Source organism: Falco peregrinus, chromosome 5, assembly GCF_023634155.1.
Source record: "Falco peregrinus isolate bFalPer1 chromosome 5, bFalPer1.pri, whole genome shotgun sequence".
NCBI lineage: Eukaryota > Metazoa > Chordata > Aves > Falconiformes > Falconidae > Falco > Falco peregrinus.
In genome coordinates, this window is record NC_073725.1 from 71,763,361 (window position 1) to 71,785,137 (window position 21,777).

A 21,777-nucleotide genomic window follows, 5' to 3' on the forward strand; every position below is an offset into this window, starting at 1 on the left:
AAATGAACATAAGTGAAGCAAGTGAATCTCTTCATTCTGACAGAGGAACAGGAAAATATCCATAGTACTTGAGAAGAAAAAGAGCATTTTAGACACTTTCCTCTTATGTATAATTGCAGCCTGTAACAGGGAGGAGATTTTAACTATTCTGGGATGATCATTAAAAGGACATTAATGAACCAGATTACTCATTAGGTATATAGCACTAATATATACTGTCTCACTACAGTTTTTTCTTATTGAAAAAAACACTTTCCAAACATGTCTCTAAGGAACATCTTACTCTTCACAATCTGGAAGTCTTAAGCTGTTATTGGTGTACAACAGAACTGGCAGTCAGAATCAGAACATCACCTTTTTTAGTAACTTTATAAATATTTCTAGGTCTGACTTTTAGCTTCTTGTCTCATTTTACTGCCACTTTTTTGAGTTTTCCTTCATTCGCTATTCGATACTGTAAATTCACTTCGTACGGAAATGGTATTAAAAAATGGTCCTAGGAAATGGGAAACTAAAATTTAGATCATCTTACCTGTCTCATTGGTTTGGTTCATTTGAATGCTTTAAAAGTTTGTTATAAGGGATTGTTTCTTTTTACTGTCTTAAATTGGTACTAGAAGAAAAAGATGAACACTAATTACTAACCTGTTTATAGTTTAAAAAAGAAAAGTGAGTGCTGCTGTTTTCCTGTATTTTTTCATTTCTATTTTATTTATATTTTTATTTCTGGCTTGACAGTTGTTATTGCAGAAATTTCACTAATTGCTTGTAACTCATTTTTATTATTGATGATTTTCCTGGGGTCCCTCAGAGGGAATCTTTATGAACAAGGGTTTTGTGTTTAGCATTCATTTGTGAAAGAGAATTGCTGCCTAAAAAGAGCAGGTTGTTAGTTGGAATGGGCAAAGTTGTTATTGGTGAACATCCTGAGATTGCTAATTCATACTGAATTAGCTCAATTCATATGGCTGGTATGAATAACTACTTCATATCACTAATGACAGTAACATGTAAAAAATATGTTTGTGTTTTAAAAATAAAAATTGTATATGTAAAACTCAACAAAAATAAAGCAGCCTCTGAAATACCAAATTAAAATACTTATGTGGGAATATATTTGCTGCACAAATGGGTGATTGGTGAGTCTGGATTCTTTTGTTCTACATCAATCCCTAGAGTGCCCTTTCTTTGTATATCAGATGTTCTTTCTGTATACACTGGTGGAACTGTGAAACAAATAACACAAAATTACCAAATTCCTTCACATACTCTGTCCTGAAAATGTATTGAGCCAATTTGAGTGATGCATTAAAAAAACATTAATAATTTTTAACGGATTATATTTTGTGAAATTTTAAACCAAAACATAATCAAAATTCTGGAACAGGAGAGGTCTAAAGACTGTGCATCTCTCTGTTCCAAGTCAGCTTCTCCCAGATTCTCTTTCTAAATTTATTATGAAGCCATTCAGGCTTCATACATGGCAAAGTTCATAGGCCTATTTAGAGATGAGTCTTTAAAATTCTGAATTGTCTGTTTGACAATTTGAAGAGCTTTATGGATGTGCAGGTGGGATATGAGGCTCTTTCCTTATTTTCGTGCAGCTGATCTTTCACTGACTCCTGCAGGATATACTGAAAGAATGTACAGTGACTGATAGCTTAATGATGGGATGATAAGTTCGCTTAGCAGTTCAGGTATTTACGCACAACGTGTGAATTCATATGTAGTCACTAATTATGTGCAACACAGTGAACAATTAAAATGTTGCTGTTTAACTTCTGTTCTGAAAAATCACATTTGATATTCCAATTCTAAAAGAAGTCATTATGATGCTGCTGGTTCTTACGCTGCTGCTGGAACTGACTCATAAAGTAGTTGTGAAAAAATACTAATTGCTTTTAGTGAACTGTAATAGCTAACATGGGAAATAGGCGGTTTGAAACATGCATCTACCTCCATAAAAACCCTCTGTCATACATAGCTTTTGAATGACAGCCTTAGAACTGATTATGTTCAGTCTTTTAATATTAAATTTTTTCTTGCAGCATGAAGTGACTGTTCTTCAGTAAATGTTGTCTTTTAAAAAACTGCTGTGCTTTACTGTAGGCAAATAATTGCTGTGTCCCATATACTTATACTTGAAAATAGCTTAACTAACTTTAGTTCTTATTATTTCAGCCTGGAGTTCTAGGATATTTTGAATTCAATGCTTCACCTCAACCGCCTGGTTATTTAACATTCTTCACGTCAGCATTGCATTCATTAAAGAAAGGTAAAAGCTTCATTTTCATTATTTAAGGCATCTGTGAATGAATTATGTATATGGGCTTCAGTTGTTTTTTGTAATATCTTGTAACTTGGGAATTAATCCCTTTTGAGTGTTTCTTGATGTTGATTTAATTATGAGACTCTTCGATTACAGCGTGAGGTTTGCTTACATAAAAGGCTTATTATGTGATCGGCCATCACGGAATAAAGTATATGACAGGCTGCTATTCAAGGATGCCTTAAGATACAGTTTCCTCAAAAACCTACGTGTGTAGCTGCAACCCATATAGAGCCATAATCAGACTATCATTTAAGTTGAATCCAAGAGTATTTTGTGCAACGTTTGAGATACCACGTTCAGAGGCATCAGGATGAACTTGTCTCTGTCAGTACTTGGTAACTAAATTCAACAAAGAGCTTTCCTGGGTGGAGTTGCAGAGCTGGTACAAGGTAGCATGGTAGAGAAGGGCTTTCTCCCCGTGTTGTTTTGCATTACTCATCTAAAATACAAACCCACTTGTGTTTAAATATGCAAACATTGTATATAATTAATGTATAGGGTAGGGGCACATGTTGTAAGTTGTGGATAGAACTTCCATAACTTTTAAGATTAACACATTTTATGGACATTTCTGCCTGTCAGCAAGTGAAGGAAATTGATACCATTATCCTGATTTTTATTGTGCAGCTGACTTGGAATATGATATAGACCCTGTTCTCCTATATTTTGCTCTGTAATTTGCCCACTTATAAGTTGGGATGGTTTTTTTGCAACGTAAAGATGAGAAGCATTCTATCTTTGTGTGTACATATTTATAAATATATAAATACTATAATATGTATTTTAAAATACATATTTACTGTAAATGTATTTCATCTGAACAGTCTATGTTTGTACCTCTTCCTTATACGAATATCTTATCTTGGCTTTTGAGATGCCATAATGTGTAGCAAGGTGCATCTCTGATACCATTTGTCCTGGTTTTGGCTGGGATGGAGTTAACTTTCTTCTTAGTAGCTAGTACAGTGCTGTGTTTTGGATCTGATGTGAGAACAATGTTGGTAAGGTACTGATGTTTTTGGTTTTTGCTGGGTAATGTTTATAGTAAGTCAAGGACTTTTTTGGTTTCTCTGGCCTTGCCAGCCAGAATGCTGGGGGGGCACAAGAGACTGGGAGGGGACACAGCCAGGTCAGCTGCCCTGAAGCAGCCAAAGAGGTATTCCATACTGTGGGGTGTCATGCTTTGTATAGAAACCTGGAGGGTTAGCTGGGGGGGGGATCGTTGCTTGGGGACTGGCTGGGCATCAGTCATCTGGTAGCGAGCAGTTGTACAGTGATTCACTTGTTATACTTTCTCCCTTTTCCTTTGGATTTTATCCTTTTCACCACCTTTCCATTATAATAATTGTTGTTGTTATTATTGTTATTGTTGTTGTTCTTACCTTTTTATTCTGTTTAAATTATTAAATTGTTCTTATCTCAACCCTTGAGTTTTACATTCCTTTCCGATTCTCCTGCCCACCGCTCTGGGTCAGGGGGAGCAAGCAAGTGGCTGCTGCGTGGTGCTTGTTGCTAGCTGTGTTAAACCACGACAATATTTAATATGCAAATCAAGAAACTGGACAATTCAGGTTAACATTCTCTGTACCTTGAGTGCATAAGAGGAATATGTTTGTTCTTGTTGCCTTCTCTTGTCAACTTTCTTCTACCTCACTTCACCATCAATATTGGCAGTTGCTATATTCAGTAAGATTTCTCTGCCTTTATACAGCAATGTTAGTTTTTTTGGTTTGGAGATGTTCTTCTGGGGCTTTCAGGAGAGAAGCTTGGTGTTTATAATTGTGTTTAAAAACTGGAAGTTTTCCCTTTCAGATTACCTTGGAACAATACGCTTTGGAGTGATCACAGATAAACATGTTGCAGAGGAGATCTCGCTGGTGCGTTCAGGCAGTGTGTATTTGCACAGACATGTCAACGCATCTCTTGTGAGTATTGTATGTATTATGTTGTAGTGACTGTGAGACAGTACATGGAGATTGAAGCTCTGTTGTAGTAGACCATGAATAAGTGTTTCACAGAGCTTTATGACACAGAATACTATTTTTGTACTGTAATACACATTTTCATTCTACCAGTCAGCAGCTGTTTTAAACAGAAGGTAAGATCCGATTTGTTTGTCTCTATCAAAAAAAAACCAACACCAAAAAGCAACAAATGCCACCCCCCCCCCACCAAGCACCTCAGAAATGACTGCACAAAAGCTTTTTCCTAGATTTTTTTACCTTTTTCGGTGGCCCAGAATTAGAAGGCTACTTGAATGAGGATATGGGCAAAGAGATTTTGTGGAGAGAGCGAGCAGGAATAGTGAAAACTTGCATTTAAGTTTAAGGGTATGACATTACACTGATTAGAAAAATCATGCAATTTAATTGTAAATCTATAGTAACTCTTAAGCCATGTGCCTCATTTTTGGAAGACTAAGACTGCAAATACTAACTTTTAGATTTGCTATTTAGCCTAGAGACCTTACCTATCCACACTGCTACTGTAAGTGGAAACTCTGTGAAGACAGGTATTGTAACGTGTTTTAGTCTATTGAGATAGGGAAAACATGGATTTTTCACGTTAAACTAGTGGTAAATACATAAAGCTACTTCTGTTTGTGCAAATGATTTAAGATAAGCTTGCCTTAATTTATTAATACGACCCTAGAAGCTGTGTGCAGTTTTTATTATGCATTTCTGTTCCCCACATTCCGTAATAAGAAATACCAGTTTCAAATGCAGTCTTGATGTAGGGTCTTAAAAGGCTGATTTAAAATGAGTAAATACAGTGAGTGAATAGTGGGAAAGTTTTCCAATATGCTGTAAATCAAGATATGTGATGATACAAACTTAGAGACCGAGCTCTTTTACTTAGAAAGAAAATTTATACTAGGGAGAAAAGTAAAGATTATAAAGATGTAGTGAAAGAAGAGCTTCCCTGCTATAATACATTTTTCCTGAAAGATTATGTGTGTTGCTATGATCTAATGAGCATTTGGAAAGATTTCCAAGAGGGGAAGGGTATATGGAATGCTGAAGCTTGCTGAATAGTGTCATTAAATTTAGGAAGAGAGTTTTAGGCATTACAGTAACAAAAGCATGCCATATTTGAGAACTGCATTCATTACTAAATGAAGTGAGGACAAATAATTATTTTTTTCCCCTTCAAGATCTATCCAAGTGACATCATGAACTATACTGCTGAGAACATTTGCAAGTGGGCTGTAGAAAATAGAGAGATGCTTATACGCTGGCTGAGACCACATGGTGGAAAAAGCCTTCTTCTAAACAATGAGCTGAAGAAAGGACCAGCACTTCTCATATTTATACCTTACAACCCCCTAGCAGAAATTCATCCTCTTTTAGACGAAGTAAGTGAAATAATTTTTTTTTTTTTTTTTTACTTCAAAAATGCTAGAACTTGAGAACTCTAGTCAGGGTTCTGAGTTTAATAGTGAAGATGCCTCATTTTATTTCACTGTTCCAACTATTCAAAAACACTTTTTCTCAAGCCACATTATCACAACTGCCTTACGCCGGTTTGCATCCCACAGAACATACTTTTGTCTCGCGTCAACAGTTGTTTGGAACAGGCACCTTTTCCTTTACCACCTCCTTTCTGTGGTGAGTGCTGTGTGAGAGATGCAGGTCTTTGGTCTTCTGTTCCAGCTGACATTAATAGTTCAGGTGAAAGAGCAAGAATATCTGGAGTATGATCTGATGAGCATTTGAAAGATTTCTCAAAGGGAAAGGGTATATGAAACGCTGAAGTTTGGTGAATAGTGTCATTAAATTTAGACTTGGTGTTTTGTTCACCTCATTCTATTTCTCCTCTCCTTCCATCTTTCCAGAGGTGGTTAAGCAAGGAAGAATGGACCTTTTATTAAACCAGACAGTGTTATTTGAAATATAGAACAGTTGAAAAACTACTGTGAACTAATCTTATTTTTATATCCTCTGTGTTCCTTAGTTGTCTTCCAGTTTTGTCATTATCTGCCATTATTTTCATTTCTGAACTGCCCAGGACAGGAGTTTGTGTAGCTGTGCAGTAAAATGAGATAGGGAAACTTCACTTGGCTGGAAAATATTTTTCAGCTGGAACCCATTGTCTCATTTAGTATACCACACAGCTGCACAGGGGTCATCACATAGGACAGCGTGGAATAAGAAACGAGCATCTGTGGAAGATGAAAAGTGGGGCCACGTTTTGGTGGCAATGCTGACTTACATACGTGAATGACTGTCATATGTCCTGGAATATGTGGTTTCCACAAGGAGGCCTAATTGATACTGCAGTGTCTGAAGCAATGGGGAAAAAGATGAAAATAACTTACGATACAATTATTTAGCCAAAGTAGAAATAGACACAATAAAACCTAGACTGCTGTAAGACAGGGTTGGGGAAATGTTTGTGGAAAGACTGGGAAAGTACTGTGATTATTCTATTACTAACCTGTCTTATTGTTGGCAGACTTAATTCAAGAATGCTTGTCACAGATTAAACATTCTAGTAACAGGTACTACTTAGACTAAATCAGTGCAACATAAGATGTTCCATTTCAGATTTCATTCTGCTAAATAACAGTATTTATCTATATCAAAATGTGAAATGAGATACAAAATATTCCAGTTAATCTTGTATAGCTGCACTTTGATAGAGAGATATTATGCAACTTGTTTACCATAGGAAGAGATGTTTACTGCAGCCATCCTGTGGGTTTCGTCAAGCAATGAAACCACATGACTGTAAGGCAGTTGCAAAGAACAAGGCTGTCAAGTTGTATGTTGAAAGCTCTCAGAGCAAATTTTTTTTTTTCTGATAGCTGACTGAAATGAGATTTCTTACTGCAAATCTGGTTTTCTGTTCATGATTTCTTCTCATGTTTCTCTTTGTAGGTAGTCAAAATCTTCAGGCTACATTGTAGTATCGAGGGGTCAAGTTTCTTCTAAGTATTTAACTGACTGTTTTCAGGGTGAAAACATCTAACAACAAATTCTTGGATTGTAACAAACTTGCTATAGACCACATCTTAATATTGATGGTCCTGTGGCACAGCAGCCCTTCTAGATGTGATGCTTCAACATCCGTTTGATAATTATAATGATTCTTATCAAAGTGTTCTTGTGTAGGCAGTGTGGTTATGTTCTATGTTTTGATTATGTTTAATGTGATAGATGAGGATGAAGGGAAACTTACTTTCATTTTCCTTTCTTGTATGTTCTGTTATTTATCCCCTAGAAAGGGAATTCCTTCTATGGTCCATACACATGCCTTTTTCAGTGCTTGTTTCTCCTTGGTTATGAAAAACAAAATGGTGATGCAGCACAGGTATGCTTGCACTGAGAGGAAGGCTTTTTTCTTTTTTTTTTTTTCCATTTTTTCTTTCTTCTCCAGTGAGTTACGTGTTACTATATGTAAAGTACACCTGCAGGATTACAACTATATTCCTATGGCTGGGAGAATACTAAAATTTCTCCAACACTGTTGGTGATGGTTACAAAACTTGTGCACCAACCTATACCAGGAATAATCTCCATTCTCTTTTCATATGGGAATGCTTTTGTTTATTTTCTCCTCATATTGAAAAATAAGGGGAATTCAGGAACCCGTACTAATTAACGCTTCATGTAATGGGATTTAACATTAAAATGTAGCTTTATTGCACTGTGATAAATATGATGCAAAGAGGACCTTGAGGTCAGTGTAGTGGACTAAAAAAATTTTAAACTGTTCTTTTGTTCTTCTGTACATTTAATTCTTACATGCTGCAATATCTGAGAATCTAATGTTGTCAAGTCAGAGCCTCCTGTAATTTTTTCTAAGAAAAAAGGAGAGTAGCCGACTTCGTGTTTCTGATATTCCATCTCTAATTGCATATATAGTTAAACCTGCAACAGATACCCGCATTTGAGTGAACTGTACACAGTTAATCTTGCCTTTTGTATTTTTTTTCTTCCCTCTCTAGATTACCAAAGTGGCCTTGGAATACCACAACTGTAATAAAAGCCAGGCAGCTGAGCCAGACCCTCAACACTTAGAAGACACTGATTCACCAGCTTTTGATTCCTCTGTACCAGATGCACATTTGGAATTATCAGAAACATTTTCAATAACCAAGTACCCATGCTGTAACACAGTGGTGCTTCCACAGTGGCATTCAATATCTAGAACTCACAATGTTTGTGAGCTTTGCATTAACCAGACACTTGGTGTTAAACCAAATAAAGTCCATGTGCCACACTGTAATTTTTTAGAGATAGAAGCAGCTTTGGACTCTTTCTACCTCCAGGAACATACCTTTTTTCAAGTTATATCAAATACCATAGAATGCAGCAATTTCTTAAGTTTCTACAGTCCCTTTAGCTATTACACTGCATGTTGCAGGACGGTAAACAGGCATTTTTTAAGTTTCATTAGTTCTGAGAAGACCATCTTTCAGACCCCCAAAGTAGCGTTTTCTTCCCATGGGAAGAAAGATAACACCCAGCATTCTATTCCTCACATTGAGGATAGGAATTGTTTTATTCCTGACCTTCATATTAGTGGCACTAACATCACTGGTCTGAGCTGCAGGACCAACAAAACCTTGAATCTTTATCTGCTGGATTCAAATCTTTTTTGGATATATGCAGAGAGACTAGGAGCTTCAAGATCTACTCATCTTAAGGAATTTGCCGCCATTGTTGACCTAAAAGAAGAAGTGCACTATGTCCTGGATCAAAATCAGTCACTTGTTGGATCTACCCTAGGTATGGTATCCACTGTATAAATGCTTGAAATAAGAAAATTAAGTTTTCAAGTAAGATTATGAATAGAAAACTTAATGCCATTATGAAAAGTGAGACCATAGTCAACATTGCAAATTGTAATTTATTCTAATTTATTTAGTATTTAACCAAATAGTAGAATTGTGTTCTAGATGATGTAAGTACTAAGTTTTATATACCAAAAATAATTTGCTTCAAAAGAAGTGAACCTCAAAACATGTGATTCTTGACTGTCTGATGTATTGAAAGAATTTGTAAAATCTACACTACCTTGCTTGTGGAAAAAAAAATCACTATGCATCTAATACATTTGATATTACAGAAGACATTAGTGTATTAAAGGTGATGTTGGTGTTTGCTCAGCTGTTCTGTGTACTAAAATACCCCAGAATTTTGTGAGATACTACTCACTTAGCCAAGACTAGCCCTTTTTCTTGTCCTCTGAAACCAACTTATAAATTGTTTTCAGCTTATTTTGAAAAGGGTGTGTGTTTTCAAGGCAGACCTCTGAAGTGATTTCTGCCAGATCTGTCCATACTCTATCTCTTGACTGAATTGGAGGAGGAAAAAAACCACAAAACCAAACAAAAAAACCCCAACCACCCAGCAATCAGAGGTCTGGTTTATTTGCAAGTTACCGAGTAAGACGCAACATGCCCAACCACATGCATTTACCTATTATGATGAAGTTGGAGTCTACCTGCAGAAAATGCAGAGGTTTTTTTAATGTCTAGCAGTGTAAGTAAACATGGAAGTAAATTCAGGTAAACACACTATTAAAATAAATTGTTCAAGAAGGTGTATCAATATAGTTCTTATAGCATTAATTACATTTATATTTTGCCATAAATCTATAAGCACAAAAGCATGCACAACATAGTACAAATAGTCATGTTCTTGTTAAGGATCCTCTCCAGTCCTGTGTCCTGCCTGCATGCCAGCCCCACCCCCCCCCAGAAGAACACTCTGGAAAAACAAAAACCCCAGTGACTATAAAAGGATGCTCAGGAAAATAAGATCAGAGTGACGAGATACACATTTCCTTCCCCTTTCTGCTAGCAGTACTTCCTGTCAAACTTTTTTGGGGTCACAGGATTTCCTGAGCATCATGAAGGTTTCTCTGCTGAGTAACAGTGTATTTCTATACCAAGTCATTTGAACTTTGGGAAAATTTTTTGCTTCTACGTATTTTGTAAGGAGTTGTTGTGATTTATGTTTGGGTGTGTGGGTTTTTAAAAAAATTTATTTTGCTTCCTTAAGCCTTTTAACTTTTGATATTTTAAAATAGTGAAATAGATTTGTGTTTAATACCTCTAACAGGTTTCAGTTTTTACAGATGGCTTCTAAAATTCAGAAGTATGTCTTTTAATTAGCCCCCTCCTTTCAGTTATTACTCAATCATACATAGATATTCCAAATCTGCAGATCTAGAAAGAAAAATTTGATCTGGTGTGAGAATTTATTGAAATGCTAAATAGTAAATATAAAATGAAATGTATGGCTGCTTGCATTTCAGAGATAAACGATGATACGGTATTTCATATGTATGTACTAAAGTGCCAGTTTTACTTGGGCCTAGTTTTTGGACTGGAAATACCAGCACAAGATGTTTCTGTTTGATACTATGTCTTGGTTGTTGAACGCTCTTATTTTATAATGCATAGAATAGTATTTCTCTATCTAAATTGAAAAGGAGGACACAGTCAGTACCTGACAGTATTTTAGAGAATATGGCCCAGGCTCAGAGCAGTGTAGCTGAAAGTAGTTGAGAGCTTTGGAGCTTGTTTTCAATGTTTACCACTGGCCAGCTGCTTGTTAAATACCTTAATACTAAGGAGAAAGTTGAATGAAGGTGGTCACTGGTAAGTAAAAGCTGGCTGGTCATATTGGCATGGGAATAGCACAGTCTTTAAAAGATCTAAAGCAAAAGGATAATTACAGGGAAAATAATTACAAATGAAAGAATAAATGCAAATAGAAGTGGAGCCTTCAAGATAAGGGCCAAATACTTCAATGCCATGTAGAAAGTGAAAAATGAGATGAGAGGATACTTTTATTACTTACTAGGTGTATACTTAGATTAGGAGTGTAGAGAATTATTATTATAGTACATTGAATAAGAGTAGAAAGAAGATTAGTGTGGCAAGTGAAAAGACAACTGTAATGAACAAGACAAAAAAGTGAAATCTCATTGTGTTTTTGTATCAGTGGTGGTTACTCAAGAGTTGATAACCAAACTGTCAAAAATTAATGAAAGCAAGTTTGAATTTGTATTTTCTCTGTAAGTTCTTCTGAATTTCAAAGTAAAACCTGCCAAAATCATATATTTGTGAAACTGAAATAACTTTTGTTATATATCAATCTTGTTTCAGAGAACTTCATAAAAAATTTCAGTATTCTCTACAGTCCTTTGAAAAGGCATCTTGTTGATGACTCTTCAGTCCATTTTCCTGAACAGCGTGTAATCACTGAAGTGACTACTAATACCTTTCACGATACAGTGTTTTCGAGTGGAAAGGTACACCATTACTGAAAAAGTTTCTTGTAAATCATGGCTCAGACTCCTGGGGGGGTGGGGTCTGTGCCTCTCCTGCTTTTTTGACATTGATGTGCTTTGCTTATTTGTAACATAAAACATGTTACTTTGTAACAATTCAAAAGTGGGTTTTTTTTAAAAGGAATTGGGAAGAGTGTGATCTTAAGTAAATCTGCAAAAGCTCTTCTAGTGTTAAAATAATCAAAAAGTCAGTGCAGCTGTTGAAGGTTTGTTTGGTTTTGGGGTGTTTGGTTTTTGGGTTTTTGTGGGAGGAGAAGGTGTGGGATTTTTTTCCTGTGAGATTGAAATACAGATTTTAATTTTTTTTAAAGAGAAGTGCCTGTGACTTGGTGGTTGTTTTTTTTTCATTTTCCTTTCTGCCACTGTAGCAGGAGCGCATGCTCAATACGTAGGGTTTGAGGTGACACTGAAGAACATTCTGATTTCTGTGTTTCATACCTCAAAGGGAATAAATATGCCACAGCTTTTTTTTTCTCTATAATATTTTCATTTCTTTAAACACTTTAAAAAAGTTTAGAATTATTACAGAGTAGATATAACGGGGAAAAAAATTAGAAGCTTTTAAACCTAAGGCATTATTTGAAAGCACACAGAAGGAAAACCAAAACTCTGACAGGTAAAAGTTTTCCAACTGCATGCCATGAAATTGCTTTTTCTAAGATGTCGTCCAAAAGAGTAGTTAATTACTTTGATTCCTTAAATATGTGATAGTAAGGATTAATATCCATTGTTTTCCAGATCTTTTCAGTGAAGGTATGCATCTCCAATAACTGGTTTTCAGCAGCCCTAATGCCTGCTTTGCTAGTTAGACACAAAAAGCAGAAGTCTAGACACCATCTTCCCCTCCCATGTTAAGTACACGGTCATTGTTAGATGCATAGGGATTTAAGATTACAAAAGAATTTTGGGAAGCATAGTGAAGTTTGGTGCATTTTCACCATTTTAGGGATGATTCCTAAATAATCCTCTTCGTTTTGTCTTTATGGAAAGAGAATGCCCAGAGTTTTTGTGTGTTAATTCAGTAGACAGAGGGCATCAGTAAGTAACACATAATAAGGTTTATTAACATTAGGATATAGCTTCCTTTCACAATTTAAGGGGTCCAAGTTGGTGATGTTGTGAAGACTAGTCCTCCCTTACTGCAGATTAACTACAACAGATAATCAAACTCTTCTCCATTTCATTTTTCAGAATGTCTTGCTGCTCTATTATGCACAGTGGTGTGGATTCTGTGCATCTCTTAATCATATCTTTATTCAACTTGCTCGGCTTTTGCCTCCAGATAATTTCACTGTGGCAAGGTAAAAAAGATTCTAATTGCATCTCTAGAAAATATAAGTTCACTGAGGTCATCAGCCTAGAAAATAATCACTACTTTTCTCTGTACAATATTGCAATATTAGATGTGAATGTCAGCTACTTCATTTCTTTTTTTAATGCATTATTCAGTTTTCTATAAATTCAGTGGTTTTCAATCTCACTGTATTAGTTGTTCAGTTTAATTAAAATGAATTTTTAAATAGTGCAATTAACCTTGAAACTTCCTAATTTCAGGAACTGAGTCAATAAAACAGCAGTAGAAAATAATTTTTACCCCTCTGTCTGGTAATTTGTAGCAAATAATAGTATCCTGTAGTACTGTATTGGAGAAATTTTTTGAGATAACCTGCAACAATATGTATGTTGGCTGACTGATGGGCAGCAAAGCACCACACAGCTGCTCGCTCACTTCCCCCCCCTCCCGTCCCCTGTAGGATGGGGGAAGAGGAAAGGATGAATGAGAGCAAGAAAAATTGGAGATCAAGGTAAAACAAAACCAAAATTGTCATTTCCAGCGTTTTTAGTGTTTTAGTGCAACCCAAACATTCTTGTTCATGTATTTAATAATACATCAGTACTTAAAACATCTGTTCTGACTGTGTCCTTGTTTCATTCTGACTGAACTTGCTCCAGGAGGCAGCATGAGATGTATAGGAAAAAAACCTGAAGTAAAAATTTGAAGTTACCACCTGCTTGTAGTTGGTGCTTTATTCCCACAGATGCAATGCTACTCTCAAATCTACATCCATTCTGTTTCCAGACTTTGAAGTTTTCTCATTTGTTGCATTATTTTTATTGCATTATTACTGATGTGATGATCTGCGTTTTTTTTCTATAATGAAATTATATTTGTAATCAAAGAAAACCTAAAAATGCAGCAAAAAGCATAACAAGCAAATGAACAAGTATTTCATTTACAAAATCTTGTGTTCTTTTCTATGTAGAGTTTTAGAAAAAATTGTGCCTTTAAGAATGTTCTTGTCCTTGGAAGAAGCAAAGTAACTTACTCCCAAAACTATGTGATGGGAAAATACTCAGAGTTGTGCTTTGAGGGACAAATTAATGAATAGAAAAATCTTCAGTCTTGTGTTGAAACTGTTAGGCAGATCTGTTTGTTTCAGAGAAGGGAGGTGTGTACATAATGAAGATGTGTGTGTAATGAGTGACTGTGCAATTTAATTGCTGAGTTAGAGCAGTTGTAATACTGTACATACTTTTCTAGAATACGCCCCCCCCCCCCCAGATACTTGTTAAACAGAGATTCATCATCTTCAATATTGATAATTAATTCTGCTAACTCATATGGGCAACATATTTTTGGCATAACACATTTAAACTTACTTTCACAGACACTTGCATTTCCTTCTTCCCAGTCACTAGTTTTACATGAAAATGGCGTTTTACAAGAAAATACAGATTGTTCATCTGCCTGTTCTCTTCATCAGTTTGTCTTTTCTTAACAGAATTGATATCACTCGGAATGACCTTCCATGGGAATTTATGACAGACCGTCTCCCAACCATTTTATTTTTTCCTCAGCAGAGGTAATGTAATTATTTTCCCTGTGGGGATTTAGTTTTCATTTTACTAAGTTACAGTAATTATCTTGTTACATGTCTTAGTAGAGGAAAAAAACAAACAGTAATTAATTTCCATACATGCATTTGTGCTTTATGCATATTCTAATTTTAGAAAAACAACAACAACAACAACAACAAAAAAACACACCCAGCAGACATGGATAGCTGACAGTATGCAGATAGTGGATGTTCTCTCCAAAGGTCATTATTTAATTGTTTGTAATTCTCTCTTTATGAACAACAGTATTACTAACCTTATTCTTCAGTTAATTTTATTATTTGGTTGTATTTAAAATTATTATTTTGGCGTGGTCCAAATAAATTAATGAGTGACTGCAGGAGGGGGAAAAGGGGGACAAATGATGTAGGTGGTGGTGCAATGTAGATCTAGTGCAACTTGTACCTAATCGCTTCTAACTGGATAATCTAAGAGACATCTCAAAGAATATTATAATGGATTCTTGCAGTAAAATGCAAGGATTTGCTTTTTATGCAAATGCTTTCTAAATGAGGGCTTATGGATCCTTTGGAAATACTACAGGGGTCCTAATCTGTGAATTTTTATTTCTCCATCATTCCACTGCAGTAGAATGAATGTAACAATCAGAGGGACTTCAGAGTGTTCATCACTCAAACTGAAGTTCTTTCAGGTTGCGTTTTTTTCATTGTTCTTATGTTTGGCTTTTGGGGGAATATATGTGTGTCTGGTTGTACCTGTATTTTGGAGATCAGATTCTTTGACAATCTGTATAAATCATGGAAGTGTTCTATCAGTGAAGAGCTAGTCTAACAGCAGCAGAGAGGATGACTTGAAGTACTTCTGGCCTCTAAAGGAGAAGCAAAATCCTTAATTTTTACATAGTGTAGAAATGGTATTTTATATATATAGATAGTTCATATCTTGTCTGGATTTAACAAAAATAAGGGTTAAATTTTCCTGTTTTATATTTGTCAGCTAAGTTCCCTTTTGTATTGAAAGAAGTTTCATAATTTACATTAAATAAGAGATGTTTTCATTCCTGATAAAATCAGAATATAGTTTTCTTTTTGCTGCTTTTGTGATATCATTAGTCTTGTTTGGTGACATGATTGTGTTGCTGTAAGAGAATATGAAGCAAAAAAAACCAACAACCATTATGAATGTTATGATCAAGTAGAAAGAGAATACGGGATGGAGTGAAAAAAGGTAGTTGAAGAAGCAGAAGTATGACACAGTAAGAAAATATGCTAAAAATGAAAATGTTCTCAAAATTGTTTGGAAATTCCATAAAAGTTATTGGAAGATTGTCATGTTATATGGCTAGAAAAACTACTGCAAGTACTTCAGGGCTTTTATTGAGCTGTCCTTCTGCAGTGTTTGTTAAGCATAAGATTTTTCTTTAAATTCTTTTTTCTAAACTATGCATATTTCAAATAGTGTGATACAGTCTTGAGGTGAAAGCTATGCCTGAAAGTAATTCTCCGTAAGAACTTCCTGTGTAAACTAAAACTGTGGGTTTTGAAATATCTCTTTCTTTCTTAAAACAACACTTATTACTTCACTATTTCATTTGGGCATAAATATATTATTTTTTCTATTTTTTTTAGCAATTATTTAAAAAAAATAGAATAACACAGCATTACTTTTACATACTGTAGAATTACATCATGGGAATTTGTGTGTATTGCCAAAATATTTTGAGTTTCATTCTGACTCAGTAACAAGTGCTGGACTTTTCACAGGAGAAAAGTAGCAGCAGATTTGTTGGCATTCTAGAAGCCTTGTGTTGCTTTTTTAAAACAGAAAACAAATGAAGCTCCAATAGCAGTTTAACACCTGCAGAGGGAAATATCCAAAGGCGATCAGCAGTAAAACAAGGTGTAAATGCTGATGAAGTGAAACTATATATAGCAATTAAGACCTCAAAGAAAGAGCCAAGAAATAAAGACTGTAGGACAGGGAAGTGTAGTGTCAAGGAGACAACTAGAATTGAGAATAATTTCTAGGCTGATGTGGAGGAAGGGAATTGATTCATGAACGGGTTAAAAAAAAAGGCAAGACAAAAGGGGTGGTGTAGAGAAAGGCACAAAGGGGTGGGTCAGGAAAAAAAGAGCCCTAAAGTTAGGGATGTAAAAGGGCAGGAGAATACATCTAGGACTGGGATGGGACCTGATATGGCATACAAGGGTCCTGAATCCTACTCTTCCTATTCTTCCTTTGCAGCAGGGAGAAATTCTGAAATCCGGTGTCAAACTCATGTGTCATTTCTGCTTTGTGCTACTACACACAGTGAAAGTGCATCCAGCCTCTCACAGGCTGAGGAACAAGAAAGAAAGAAATACTAGGTGCAATAGAGCCACAAGCTTTCAAAAGTGCTCCATTTATTGTTTCAGCTATGTTTTTGGCATTTACACGTATGCTGTGTGCATTAGACCTTGGGTTTTGTTTTCCTTTTTTTAGAAGATCAATACTCAGCCTTACACAATTGCAGTTTTTATAGAAAGGAAATGAAAACAAGCACTATAGTAAATACCTGCAATGTAAAATAAAAATGTTGATTTCTTTCTCCCTCAAGACCTCTATCATCAGCAAATGGTAACTTGCACTATTAGTGCTGTGCAGTGTTACTACCAAAAAAATCTTTAAACCTGTGTCTTAAGTTTTGCAACTCCAAATTGATGTTTTATTTCAGTACAGAAATAGTTTCATCTATATCAGTTCTGAGTCACCCCAACTTCCAACTCATCATCTCCCCCACATTGTACAGTAAGCCTTGCTAATCAGCCTCAGCTCAGGCTCCCTCTGCCACATTCCTCCAGCTCGCTTCCAGTCCTTCACTGTTCCTTAGGTTAATTGAGCAGGAACTCAGCTAGAGGCGTTCCAAGGTGTGTACCTGTCTACGTAATGGCAATGTTACCTGCATATGCTGCTTAGCAAAATCTGCAGTCTTCAGTGCCAATACCCTGGTCCAGTTACCTGTCAAGTTCAGCAGTTCTCACTGGGTCTCGGTTTTGCACATTTTCCAGTGTTCAGTCTTTCTCATTTGCACAGTCCATTAGTTCTGGCTGGCTGGAGTGGCAGACTGCTGGTTTAAAGATGAGTAGTCTTGATTTTGAGATGAGCCACGTGTGTTTCATGAGGTGCTGTTGACAGTTGAGACAAGTAGTTGTAGTATTCTGTTGTCTTCTACTCCATTAGGTTAAGTGGCATAAGCTGAAGATCGAATAGATCTAACCACGTTAACAACCATTCAAATTCTAACGTGATTAATTTTAGGGCTGGAAGAAGTTAGAAACTGATTTCCAGATATTGTTGCGGCTACAGTTCTAAGACTACTGTTAGAGTCAATGAGCCTTAACATGCTCTTTGGAAACTTAAGGTACTTCCTCTCCCCCTTTTGAAGAAGGATCTAGTTTGCAGAACCAGACAGAGTGAGTGTCATAGAGAACTTAAGGAAACTTTTTATTTATTTTATTTTAAAGCATAGCTCAAGCAGGTTTTAGAGCAGTGAAACAATTTACTATCTTCCCTCTGTTACTACAAAGTCTGGTGTACCCTATTTCTCTTCATAGGTACTTATCCTGCCTTATTCTGTTTTATAAAGCAGCTCTAGACAGACTGTCTCTGGAGTGACAGACTTTATAGTTTTATTAAGATTGGTTTTGTAATGTTCTAACTGGTTTCATAAAGGTACCTTACCTTTAGGCATTGTTTTGTCTCCTGCTTTTTCTTTCCAGTCTGTTTTATATTTTGCTGCATCTAGGTAATGAAGAAAATTAGGTTTTGATAGTATTTGTAGTATCAGTAGCACTACTAGAGTAGTCCTGTATTAATTTTGGATATAAAGGTGCCGCATATTAAGGCTTTCTGTGCAGCTCCTTATCATTTGCCGTATAGGACAGTTTTTGCAGATTAACTCTGTTCTCAGATTCTTTTCACTACATGCTGTTAATACTTCCTGATTTTTGTTTTAAATAGCCTTTTAGCTTTTCTGATACATACTGTGTTTTCGATCAATAAGAATGTATGATGATGTAGTAAGATATTGCCAATGTATAATGAGTCAGTTTTGGCTTAGTATAGACTTTTTTTTTTTTTTTTTTTCCTAAATGATGTAATGATTCATTAAAATTGTATGTGAGCTGATTGTCAGCTGAGAAAGTGCTGATGGTAATTACAAAAGTAACTTGATAGATCACCAGAAGTCTGCAGGGGAGGAAAAACTGTGTTGCTTATGCTTCCAGAAATAGCTTAATTTTGATGAACAGGAGTCTCATCTGGCTGGAGTTCTTAAATTATTCATAAAATATGGCATCTGTCTTCTACCTGAAATACAGTAAGTAGTTCTCAGTAAATGAAATTAGCACAGGTTTATATCTCTCATGCTAATGAGTTAATTTCACAGAAAGCATTTTTTGAGGCAGCTGTAATTGGTCACTGAATAACTCCTCTGTTCCAGATGCACAGTATAAGCAATTTAGAAACATAGTCACGTATTGAGGGGACATAGGAGTTGCCCATAGTATGTGTTGGTACAGGAGCAGCAGTAAACTAAGGCATTAAACTTGAATCTGGCTTTCTTTGGAATAACTTTTGTTTGGATTTGTCCTGTGTCCTTTTCCTGACTTGCGTAATTAACCAATGGCTGAATGCATGCTACATACCTGCATATAAACCTGGTTATGAATTTGGCAGCCAAGGGGAAATAAACTAAGCTTTTCTTATCAGTTTTGATAGCTCCTTAATGAAAGTGAGAATATGCTTCTGACTGGCAAAGGCTGAAGATGATACAGTGACAAACTATTAGCAAGCTTCCCAGTTAAACATACTGGAGTAAGTGGCTCTACTGCAGTAGGCAGCAAACTCATGTTTTACTGAAACACGCTGAGTGAGAAGTCAAAGATGGTACTGGTTCAGAAAGAGAAGGTTAAGCTTTAGTTCCTGTCTGATCCTCAGAGGACAGTTTAGCCTCCTGGGTTTTGTGATAGAAGTATGCACATGGTCAAAAAGGGGCAATAATTTTAACATGTGACACAGCTGGAGGTTGCAGGTGTCTTTTGGTGGTTAGTAGTCTTGAGGAAGAAATTCCATTCTTGAGGCAGCTTGGCCTCTTGTCAGGTTAAGAGTAACAGTTTATGGTGCTGGAGAAAGCAGTGGGCCTACCTTTTCATATGCTGCATTTAGCATTCACACCTGTATAATGAGCTTCAGAATTAAAAACACTTAACTTGTTTGATTTGCTTCCTTGATCACTTTGGCATAAGAACAAAGCAGAGGAACAAGTAAAAACATTTGGAGGTTTTGACAGCAAAAAGGGCCTTGCATCTGACTAAAGCGACTGCTTAGCCGTTTAAAAGCAAACTCTCCTCTGTTCCTTACAATACCCTTCTGATGTTGGAACACATTAAGCTACTTATTCCAGGATAACATACAGGCTCAAAATAGTAAATTCCTACCTGATAGCTCTATACATCTGGATTTAACATCTAACAATGTATGTAGAATTAGCAACACAACATTAGTTAATAAGCTGAAGGAGAATATTTAATATCAGTATGCTCTGATCACACCTGCCTGCCCAACAATGATGCTATGTGTACTTCAAGCTCATAACCCATAATAGGGATGGAGTAAAACTTGTTTCCTGGAATTTGATGGAAAACTTCGGTCTCAGACAAATACCAATCCAGTGCAGAGTTTCTTACAGCACCCAGACTGGAATACGGGTAAAATAGTTCTTCAAAAGAAAATACTCTGTGTTCCACCTTTATTATAGGTTTCCCTTAACTTCTATGTTAACCATTCTTGATTAAAAAAAAACCACAAAAGTAAAAAACAAAAAAAGCAAGGATACCAAGTTAGAGTTGAACAGCAGATGCTTAAATAAGATTATCATTGCTTACTTATCTGTTTTAATATGAACTTATGTCTTTCTAGGAAGGAACAAAGTGTGAAGTTCCCTGAAGACTTTTCAGTTAACCTTCCCAATCTCCTTAAATTTATTTTACATCACTCAAGTTTTTCTTTATCAGAGCCCTGTACCAAAGAATGCCTACATAAGGAGACAGTTCTACAGCAAGGACACATCTCCCACTTAGAGAGAGAAATTCAGAAGTTAAGATCAGAAATTAGTGCCCTTCATCAGGCCCATGAGCAGCTTGAAACACAGCTTTCTGAAGCTAGGAGAGAGGAACACAGACTACAGCAGCAAAAACACACACTGGAAAAGCAGCACAAGACTCTGCAGCTCCACAGTAAGCAGTTACAGGCCACATACAACCAGAAGAATCAAGAGTTATTAGAAATGGCTGAAAAGCTTCAAGAATTGGCTGATGCATCAGAAAATCTCCTTAAAGAAAACACTTTACTGAGAATCCTGGTGGCAGCAAGGGAAGGAAAGCTACAAAACAAAGATGAAATTAAAGAACCACTTCAGACAGAGCAAACGCTTTCTGAAGCTAATGATATATCAATTTCAACAGCTACTGCCACATTAGAGGAAAAAAGGACTGACAATATTGATATCATAGAGACACAGCACAGTAATGGAAACAGGACAGAATGATTGCTTACACAAAGTCAAATGATGCAGTATTGGGTAGGTATTTATGCAAATTTTATTGAAATTCATTGTAAATAAAGACTTCTTCCCCCATGTGATCTAGAAAAACAAAAATCAAATGGAATATTTTTGTATACTTGAACTTACCCACATCTAAAGAGAAGAGGATAATGGAAAACACTTTCTGCACTTTACTATTGCACTAACTTGCAAACACCTATCCATTTAAATTAAAGATGCTGATTTTTAGGGGCAGCAGTGTGATGCAAGCATCTCTAAGGACCAGTTTATTTTTCACTGGCTTTCTCTTACAGCTACTAGGAGAGAAGTTAAGACCTTTGACTTGTACTTTTCCGTAGTTTCTGAAGTTTGCCCTTTACACTGCATTCTCTTTGCTGAATTCAAATAGACATACTTCATCTGTGTAATCAGTGAACTTGAATGGACAAAGTCATCTTGCTACAACTATTCTGTTCTAGAACTTCAGCACATCATATCACTTTGTATACAAGGTATCTGACTGTCTTGAAACCTGCAAGAGCCATGTGTGAACTGTTCTCTACTGAAAACTAAAGAAAGTCTTACTATATTAATCCTTTTCTCCTTGATTTGTAAGAAGTCTGAATATAGCAGTTGAAGTGTGTGGATCTGGCTATCCATGCAAGTCTCATGAGACTAGTATCTTAAAGTCATG

The 21,777-nt window shown here is 36.0% G+C and overlaps 1 protein-coding gene across 4 annotated transcripts in view; it reads left to right on the top strand.

Annotated features, from left to right (window-relative positions):
- The window catches only part of TXNDC11 (thioredoxin domain containing 11), a 42,262-nt gene that overhangs the window by 13,372 nt on the left and 7,113 nt on the right, over positions 1-21,777 (top strand). For 3 of the 4 annotated variants that reach the window (XM_055806565.1, XM_027796255.2, XM_027796259.2), the window contains 8 exons: positions 2,182-2,275; positions 4,145-4,257; positions 5,487-5,687; positions 8,283-9,066; positions 11,457-11,602; positions 12,833-12,942; positions 14,425-14,505; positions 20,459-21,676. In XM_055806565.1, coding sequence (XP_055662540.1) covers positions 2,182-2,275; positions 4,145-4,257; positions 5,487-5,687; positions 8,283-9,066; positions 11,457-11,602; positions 12,833-12,942; positions 14,425-14,505; positions 20,459-21,086 — 2,157 coding nt within the window. In that variant the 3' untranslated portion in view covers positions 21,087-21,676. Of the gene's footprint in view, positions 1-2,181; positions 2,276-4,144; positions 4,258-5,486; positions 5,688-8,282; positions 9,067-11,456; positions 11,603-12,832; positions 12,943-14,424; positions 14,506-20,458; positions 21,677-21,777 lie in introns of those variants that run through there. The other variant, XM_055806566.1, reaches the window with a different exon arrangement.